This window comes from Sprattus sprattus (genome assembly GCF_963457725.1).
Source record: "Sprattus sprattus genome assembly, chromosome: 18".
Taxonomy (NCBI): Eukaryota; Metazoa; Chordata; class Actinopteri; order Clupeiformes; family Clupeidae; genus Sprattus; species Sprattus sprattus.
The window spans coordinates 25,893,413-25,903,296 of record NC_137916.1 but is presented as its reverse complement, the minus strand read 5'-3'; the positions used below and the strand labels follow the sequence as shown (position 1 = coordinate 25,903,296).

The 9,884-nt window shown below is 44.7% G+C and overlaps 1 protein-coding gene across 2 annotated transcripts in view; it reads right to left on the bottom strand.

Annotated features, from left to right (window-relative positions):
* abat (4-aminobutyrate aminotransferase) overlaps positions 1–9,884 on the bottom strand; it is a 31,124-nt gene that overhangs the window by 15,521 nt on the left and 5,719 nt on the right. Inside the window, exons 2-4 of one of the 2 annotated variants that reach the window (XM_080855984.1) lie at positions 4,888–5,057; positions 3,555–3,652; positions 3,004–3,033 (exon numbers count right to left, since the gene is read on the bottom strand). In XM_080855984.1, the coding sequence (XP_080712110.1) occupies positions 3,004–3,033; positions 3,555–3,652; positions 4,888–4,957 (198 nt within the window). In that variant the 5' untranslated portion in view covers positions 4,958–5,057. Of the gene's footprint in view, positions 1–3,003; positions 3,034–3,554; positions 3,653–4,887; positions 5,203–9,884 lie in introns of both variants that reach the window. The other variant, XM_080855985.1, reaches the window with a different exon arrangement.

Here is a 9,884-nt window from a genome sequence, read left to right as displayed (position 1 = left end):
TCAGTCATGCGGGACACAAACACGGAGAACGACCACATATAATCCAGGCCTCCGTCACTCTCCTTTCTCTTCATGAGCAGAAATACGATTAGTGTGTGTGACTTGCATGCTAATGCTAATCACTGGGGCTAATGCCGCACAGCGGGGCGCAGGTATGACTGACTGTCGGAGCCGACTCTGGCGCAGACGTGGCCCTGATTCGGGCAGGATCTGCTCCAGAGCCGGCGCCTCTCTGGCCTCCACTGCACATCAGGTTTCAACGTTTTTATAGGAAGAAGTAATCTTGGTAAAAGCCACGGTTGCAAATTTATTTTTAAAAAAAGGCTTTCAGTAATTCTGTGGTTTCATGGAAATGAAACCAGCATATTAAGTATGCCACAGAGCATGCTCACTAGGGGCCTGTTGGATTACCAGGGTCATTTTCATAGAACATTTAAACATTTGCCTGTATCTAGTCTTTTCCCCGTCCATTTTACTGAAAATGGAAAAAAGAATGAAAGCCTCTTAGTCAAACATCGAGTTGAAGTAAATGTAAAAGGGTATGATGAATTCAAAACCAGTTTATTTATGAAGTGCCCGATATTTACACCCAATCGTGCAGCTCAGAATGCTAGTCTCACATGCAAGTATAGCTCTACGAGCCAGCCTCCATCAAATTCAATTAAATGGAAGGAATAAGGACAATCTTATTTCCCGAGGACACGAGTCTACACTGCAACACTCAGGAGCCATTCTGTAACGTCTCAAGGCGCTGCCACCCCCCGCCATTTTAAGTACAAAGCACCAGTCGAAGTCAGTGCGTAACTCAGGCAGAAAGACCAAAGCCTGCCTGCTATTCACCACCCATTCGCTCGCCAGGCACCAAAGACACAATCGCCAGCTCCTGCCAGAGATGAATGGATCATGTGTAGCATGGCAAATCGCGACACTGAGGCTTGCCTAGTGACCAGAGCTCCCCCCCCACACACTCACACACACACACACACACACACACACACACACACACCACACACACACACACACACACACACACACACACACACACACACACACATCCTCATCTTTCATCCTTTTCCTGTTTGCCTCACATTTCTGCCGCAGACACACAATCACACACACACACACACACGCACCTTCATCTTTCATCCTTTTCCTGTTTGCCTCACATTTCTGCCGCACACATAAAAAAAAGTTTCCGTTTATAGCCCGATTTTGGCTCTCCTAATGAGGAGATTTATGCGTTATGCATTTCTGCTCCCCCTATTATGACTGGAGGGGGCGGGGGAGGGGGAGGGGGAGGAGGTGCTTATGTAACGAGGGCAGGAGGAAAGCAAGAGGAGCGGGAGGAGGGAGGAACCGATCGGCAGGAGGAACCTTCGAGCCCGCCTGTCACAGGCCATCAAGCTCTTGGGTCGTCGGCTGATGATGGGGGTCGGACTTCAGCGCAGAGAACGGAGTGCTCTGGGCATCTTCCAAGAGCAGCAGCATCAACACACGTGAACCAGCACTGCACTCAACAGATGGGCCGCCGGAGAGGAATCCTGTCTCGCTCACATACAACAGGGCGCTATGAAGAGCACGCACTGAAATTAGGTGCTGCACATCATAGTTTCGCTAAGGGTCAGGGGTTGATGGCAGGATTAGCAGAGGGTTAATGCTTATTATTGTTTAACAAAGTATTGACCAGACTGCATAAATTGCATAATTTGCTTATAGTTACATCTTACATTTGCAATTATGTAAGAAATGGTTATTTGACACAACTAGACAGAACCCCTTCTCAAGTTGAACAACTAATTAATCATAATTATAGTCTCACTACCCGCCAGTCATGGGTAACGGTCAGACAGTAGTCATGGATACCGGTCAGACAGTAGTCATGGATACCGGTCAGACAGTAGTCATGGGTAATGGTCAGACAGTAGTCATGGATACCGGTCAGAAAGAAGTCATGGATAATGGTCAGACAGTAGTCATGGATAACGTCTAAGGTCAAGCTTTGGAAGTCATTCCATACTCCTTTAGAAGCCTGGTAATGTAAATTTCTGTTGCAAAGAAATTCAGCACCATCTTCAAACATGCAGGCAGGTCGTGTTCAGAGTGCTACACAGTTCACTGGGTCATGGAGTCGTGTAACATGGTGAAGGTCTTCCTGTGGAGCTTCCACACTGGTGTGCCACATTGTGGCCTGTGGTTGGGACAGAGAAGGTCTCACTGGCGGCTGCAGTGATGCAATGAGAGGAGGAAGTCTATTATCTACCTCTTGTCAGAATAGCAAGCTCTCTGAAAGCCTGCATTCTAGAACCCTTGAGGGGTTTTTCAGTTTGGCTCCAAGGAGACGCTTGTTAAAGTTTTATTAAGACCCTTCGGATCTAATCTGGTGATTCTCATTCTGTCAACTTTTTGGCAGCTAGCTGTGACTAACCATTTATCACCTCTTCTACATCAAAGGGGGTTCTTTACAGGGGGAAAGTTTTACACGAAAAAAGTTCCGCACATTCAGCTTCATAATCCAGACATTCATGCGAAGGTCTATCCGTGCTCTAGCAGGTTTGTGCAGATGATGCCCAGACTGACTGACTGGGTGAGACTTTGTAATCAGGGTGACCTTGAGTCTCTGTTCAAAACACGCATCTTCAGCTAACGCTAACACTAATGCTAACGCTCACTGTGCTCAGCCACCCACGCAAGGCATGCTGCATTACCCACTAGATACAGCCATCACATGGCATGAGAATGCCTGCCATTGGAGGAGAGATCACCACCACCCCTTCCCCTAAAGAAAAACATATCACATCGCATCTTCCTATTATGAACCATTGACCTATAATCAGGGGGGTTGAATTTGAAGTGGCCATGTTGTGTGACATTATGATGCCATGTGAGTATAGAGAGAGACACCATAGGGGAAATGAGAACGGTTCACAATGTCTCCGATCAAGCAGCTCATAGTAATACATCAGTATTACATCATAGTTATACATCATATGTTATTTGTCTTACCTGAATCTCACCCAGCTGTTTGAGCAGTTCCTGTGGAAGGATGAAGAAGAAGAATATCATGACACTCATTCAGGTACACTACAGGAATGATTAGTCACGTTACTTAAGGGCTAAGCACAGACACTTGGCTTTTATTGTCTAGGTTGGTTAATATCATTCATAAAAAAAAACACAAGCTAGCAAATCTGTTGATAAGGGAACTCCACTTTGGCTTTCCAGCATTGGACCACATATAGTCTTTGCACAGACGTATTTTATGACATGCCTGAGGCACTCGCATCAGCTGCTGATCAAAACACAACCGCAGTATGTTTTTTTTTTCAAACACAAACCGTGGCATGTCAAAACTCCACTCCACCTACGCAAACCGCACAAAACGGATAAACAGTCCAGAAATAGAGCATCCAACCGAGCCGATGCCTCATTTACAGTCTGAGCAGCTGACAGCAGAGGTTAGCCAGCTAGATGTTGGCATAGCATCTCATTATGCTACAGGACTTTGGGGGAAAAGTTCACATTATGCTACAGAATTATGCGACAGAGTGGCTTACATAGGACCTTGGCCCCGGGACTTCGGTCTTCATTGAGGGAGCATCGTACTCAAAGTCCACCTCCGACTTTGTGGCTGTTTTGCTGACATACCTGCAGCCTAGGAGGGGAGAGGGGAAAGGTAGTAATCACTATAAGTACTGGGCAAGGTGTATGCTTTGGGTTGGGCAAAACAGGATGTTTACGTTGAGCACTGTTTGGGTTGCTCATTTAAAACATGTTTTTGTGTCTACCTTATCACTGATAACTCTGTGTAAAAGCACTCAAGAGTAGGAGCAAGCTTAGGTATACAGGATGGTAACTGTGGACTCTGTGTTAATCGTTTTGTGAAAAAAAAATACATTCCCACAATAACAGAGACATGCAAAATAGAATAAATAAATACATTTAACAAGTTTAAATGTGATAACTCTTAATGTCAATGTCATGATTTGGAAAATTCAATACTATAATATCAGTGAACCAATTTCAGACCCAATCTACAGTCACACTCATGCACTGGTCTTTTTTATTGCAGTTGGGATAACTTTCTGATATACAATAGCAGGGCTATGAAGGTCCTATGAGGTTAGCCTAGGTACAGTAGGTTTATAGAAGGTTTACATAAGCGACCCTTGACCGGTTCACCGGAGTGCTACAAGCCTCCTATTAGCACGACTGAGGGAGGGATTGACTTTTCCCCAACATGGAGGCATAATAGCACAAAACTGGATGGAACCAGAAAACTGTTGATCATTAATCAACAGGTGAATATGAACAGATGAGCAGGTGAACAGACCGACATGAACTTAGGACTGAACACAGCCCAACTCGCTTCTGCACAATCACCGAAGAGGAAACGCTGCCAATTTATAACTGCACATAGGCATAAGACTACACATACATTTAATTTTTTTATTTCTTACATTAATGACTTAAATAAGATGGTATAATACACATAGTGAAGGAGTAAGGAGGAGTAAGGTATTCTCCTATGAATGTCCTGAGATCCCCAAAGGGTCAACATTAATGCATTATTTTAATACCGCTTTTCTGAAAGGAAAGGATTCCCCAAGCGACCAGTCATAGCCATACTCATTGAACCTCAAAAAATATAAATAAATAAAAATGTACCTCTGTAATATAATACTAATTATGCTAGTAAATGTAACACGCAATTAATTTGTCAACCGATGGCATAATTTAAAATCAATAAAAATAATACAACAACAAAATGAACAATGTAGTGCATTATGAAAATAACTGATATAACAATAAACATAATGCACTGACATTCTTCTTGGCCATAAGGTCGTGGGCGTACTGACAGCCTCTCGTGGGCTGCGGGGGGCTCACCTGGTGCTGTAAGGCGCAGGTTTTGTTGGAGGGACAGGGCCAGCTGACGGCTGAGCAGCGATGAAGCCATGTGTAGGAGTGCCTGGCAGACGGTACCGGAACAAGAACCACCGCACCGAACCAGAACCTGGGAGGAGGGTCCTTAAACAAAGCAGCTGGCCTCGCTTATCCTGCAGAGACACACAGACAGGAGGGGGCCTGGTTGGGTTCTGTTGTGGTGGCACGCTGAGGCAGAGACAGATGACTACGTGGAAGGCGACGCAATCAGGCATTCAGTCTTTCCAAAGATCCTCCCGCTGCACCATCTAGTTGCACCTTTATTACAACACACATGACTCAGCACTTTCATTACAACACATGACTCAGCAAGTTAAGCCCTTCTACAGCAGCTACATATCTGAACCGTGTGTATGACATGGCCACTAATAAGTAGAGCAGGTCTTAAAGAAAATGATTACCCTTGATATATGTGGATAAATACAAATATAATTTTGTTCTGAAAAGATATGGGAAGATCGCATTCGTGGCATTAGGCATTAGCCGTTTTCTTCTGCTTTGGTACTGACTTTGCTACAACGGCCGACTTCAAATTAGGCACCAGTCCAAGTTCTGCATAATTGTTTTGATTGATATAAGTGAGCTTGGCCACTGATTGAGCTGATGACTTATGTTTTTCATAAGGGGCCGGTATTCTGAAATGATCCCACAGGATTTATCCTCCTGGATTGGATTTAATCCTGATCAGATCCTTAAAACGGCTATTTCAAAGCAAATCTGATCCTGACGATTCGGATTCAGATTTGGGAATCCAATCCTGCCTTTGATCCGGATTAAAAACTGCTGTCGAGTATTTCAAAACTTTAGCGGGAAATCTGGATCAGTTTGATCCTAAAAATCAGGATTACCCTGATCCCACCTCAGAGGTGGATTTGAGGGAGATTGCATGTAAAGGTTTTAACAGCCTAAGTGTAACTTCTGCTACAATTCTTTGTTTGATACAGTAGCTACACTTTAATGCTGTTTGATCAATGTTTATTTATTTGCACGTTCCTTTCTTTTTCAGCAAACACAGGGAAAGTTTGAATATGAATGCCAGTTTTTTGTTAAATTATACCCACTGATAAAAGCCTCCACTGAAAATCAGTCAAATGTATTTATTAACATGCATTCAGCACACACAATTCATTTTCATAGCCAAAGCTCAAAAGGTTATGCCATTTAGAGGAGGTCTGTGTTAACTGCCTGTCTTCTCTTTCCACAAACATCCGTAAAGAAAAACAAATACTAAGGTTTTAGGGCTGTCCCTTTTGTTGACAACTGTTTTCTAAAAAGATATGGACAACACATTTTAAAATGTACACACAATGCCTTGCGAGTAAATGCATTCAAATGTGCACTGTGGACTTGTCTTTATTCAGCTTGAAATTCTTGGCTCTTGATATCTCCAGCACTTGTCTCAATCTGCAGTCACGCAGCTCTTTTGTCTCACCCCAGATCAAGAGGTCATCTTTTATACAGTTATACATATCATGACAATGACTACAGCCGAAGTGGTGGAACCTTTTTGGCCGTGCCATTGTTCAGAGAGGGCTGGGGGCATCATTGCTTTGCCGGACTGGGCTGGGTTGGGATAGAAGCATCCGACCGGCACGATCAACAGACTAATCTGGTAGCCATGTAATTGCATTTCATGTGGCGAGTCAGTTTGGTTGAGCTTGAATGGGCTACCTCAATCTTTCACACGCAGTAAGGATTAGGAATCAAAGCTCAACCTGAACTGAGTTTGGGCGTGAAGGTTAATCGTATTTGGGACTCGGCAGCGATATTAGTGAGCACTGACAGACACCTTCAATGGCTATAATCAAATTAATCAAAGGAATCAGATGAATTGTACAGAATGCAACGGTACAGTTAAACAAGCTGTCAACTAGGCATCTGAAGGGTTTGTCATCCGGTCAGGCCGGTAATGATGCACACAGAGATCTAACTTGTGTAAGAAGGGTGTGAGAGCGCCTGATACTACCAAAGAAAGATGTACTCTTTTCTTCCAAGAATCCTTTTGCATGCATCCTCTGCTCTGGTAGTAAGAGAACAGGGTGATGGCCCTAAGATGTGTGCTGAAGACAATACATCCTGATTACTTCACTAGAAAGCAAAAATGTCTCACTAACATCCCTCAAAAAGACAACCCAATGCAAGATCGTATGCAGCAGTGGTTTCGCAATCTTTCATGGCAGGCACTCCTTTAACAACGAGAGATGGACCCCCCCCCCCCCCCCAACACATTGGTGAAAAGATTGACATGGTCATATCGCCTATTGTGTTTTTAATTAAAAAAAAAGATGCCCATCAACTGCTGCATAGCTTTGTTTCTACAGCTTACATTTTCCATTAAATTCTTTAATCATTTTAATTGATCAGAGCAGAGATCAGAGATCGGTTCACGTCAGGCGCAGATCCACTGTACGCGTTAATGAAGAGGCTAGCTATTCCTTCTAACAAATAGGCTAAGCGGTTGGCACTGACTGTATTAGGAAGGTACAAAGAAAGCCATAACTCATCACTAAAGGTAAGTCAGAGGCTACAAACCCACAATGGGAAACACTCATAAACAGTATTCCAGAATTAGACATGTAACATTTCTGCCAGGATCTCTACTTATTGCCTGAGCTCTGTCCCTGCTCAAGGCATCTCTGTAGTAGGCTAGTACCGTCTGTATCCAAGTACAGGTGACCCAACTGCACTGGTGTTCAGGAGCCACCTCCAGGATTTCTCCCTCTGCCAGGAGTCCTTGAGGGGCAAATCTGCTTCGCGTTTCCCCCCTGTCATAATAACAGGCAGCCCCCCCCCCCCCCCCGACCTCCCCCACTGGCCTAAATTCCCATCCTTGCCTCTCCCCCTCTCAGGCATGGCCATAAATCAGACCGGGCGCCGCACAGGATTGTGGGTTGGGGACTCCTTCGGTCTGGGCTGAGCCATGTGAGGACACTACTGGGGGTTTTCTAACATGACTGACTCATACAGCCCCTGCAAGGCGATGATTAATCCCTCACACTCACTCAAGGCATTCACATTCACACACACAGATTTATTGGGCTAAACGGTCTGACTACACATGGTCTTTCTCTTTCCCACGGGGAGTACTCTCACCTGCATGCCCTGACTTGTGTTTAGGTCATTAGCACACACACAAAAACACACACACACACACACACACACACACACACACACACACCAGCAGGGTTGACCTGACCCCAGTTAACATAGTAAAAATCGTCAGACGATGAAACAGTGCTGACATGGGGCGATTTTTTAGCCTCAGAATCTATAGGTGACTGTGCTTAAAGCAGTGAAGTGGACACTCTGTGTTTCGTGTTCTCCTGATGCCATTTATGTTCTTTTTTCGTTCTTTTTAAGTTTTTTTTTGCAATTCGATACAATACACATTTTTGTGCATGTATGTTACACGCTAAGACACCCTCAACCAACCTCATCTCACAGCGGATAGAGGCTAACGGTTACTTGATCAATAGCAATGACATATTATGATGAGAATGCGCCTAATCGATTCAAGTCACGTGACTTGGGGAATTGCTGCATATGTGCAGCCTTACTCATTCCATGCACCATGCACCATGCACCAGGCACCATGCACCAGGTTACTTTGTACAGGCACTCTATGTTAGTACCATTTTTCCAGATGACCTTTTTGAGGCACCTGAAAGAACCAAATGATTGTCCACTATGAAGAGGCAGTGGTCATCACTATCAAATACACAGAGCAACTGAAACACTTGTCTTTTCTCCTATTTTTTCTGCCATTTTTTCTTCCCATCCTTTTGTAACCACCACAGTCTCGTCTCCCTTCCGCCCTCTTGCTTACACACACACACACTCTCTCTCTCTCTCCTCCTCTTCTTTCTGACTCCATCGTTTCCATTTCAATCTATCTCTATCACTCTCTCCCCCTACATCTTCCTCAGTCTCCAACCCCCGTTTCTTCTCTCCCGATTGGGGAGCTTGATTACGCAACCTTGGATTCTGCCAAAGCAAGAAAATTCCAGACGACGCTCCGAGTCTGCAGAAGGAATGAACCGCACGAACCCCCCCCCCCCCTCGCCTCCCCATCACCTCCCCCCCCCCCCCCCTCAATCCAGACAACAAAACCCTGACTGGATGGAACTGGTTCTCAAAAGGAGCCATTACACAAGCTTGCATCCTATATGCCTGGGAGGATGCAGCTACCTGCAGAAGTGGGTTAAACTGGATGGATTCCCTGGGGAAATACTGTTTTTGGATGACGCCATGTGCATTAATAGTCTTCTCATGGCTAAGGTTGTGAATATCACAACCATATCCAATTACTGTAGGATCCCTGAATGTATGTATACTGAATTGTATTCATGAACTCTGGAGCGTGCGATCACTTTAGGTTTCAGTGACAGCATACACCTCCACGAGTAAGTAGATACTATTTTTAAAAAGCCTATGCAACAACTCATTCACAGCAAATACAAGCAGCACACACAACTGACACCTCCGTTGCAGACTGCAAAATATCCTTAGATGAACTGTGAAAGACAAACAGTCAGAAACCGCATCTCACTCCACTGAACCGTGCACCGGTCTTTTGCTTTCCCCTCAGCTCTCAGTGTTACAAAACTTGGAAGTGGCTACTCGTTATTCATCTGGGGTCTGCACCTCGCTCCACGCCATGGAATCACTTCACTGCCAACAATGATCCCCCTGTTCAGTGTTGCACAACTGTGGCCATTTCTCCACAGCCTCAAGTCCTCTCAAGACAGACAGTGAGGTCTTCCCGCCCCCCAACCCCCCCCCCCCCCCATAACACACTTAATATTTATAAAGAATCTTTAGTAACATATTCCACTAAAACCGCTTATCACTTTTCTGTCTGTTTTAGGTTGAAGCGCAGACAGTTACACAGCCTGCTGTGTGGCCATTTTGAAGAGATTTGAATGCTAATTACTTCTGCA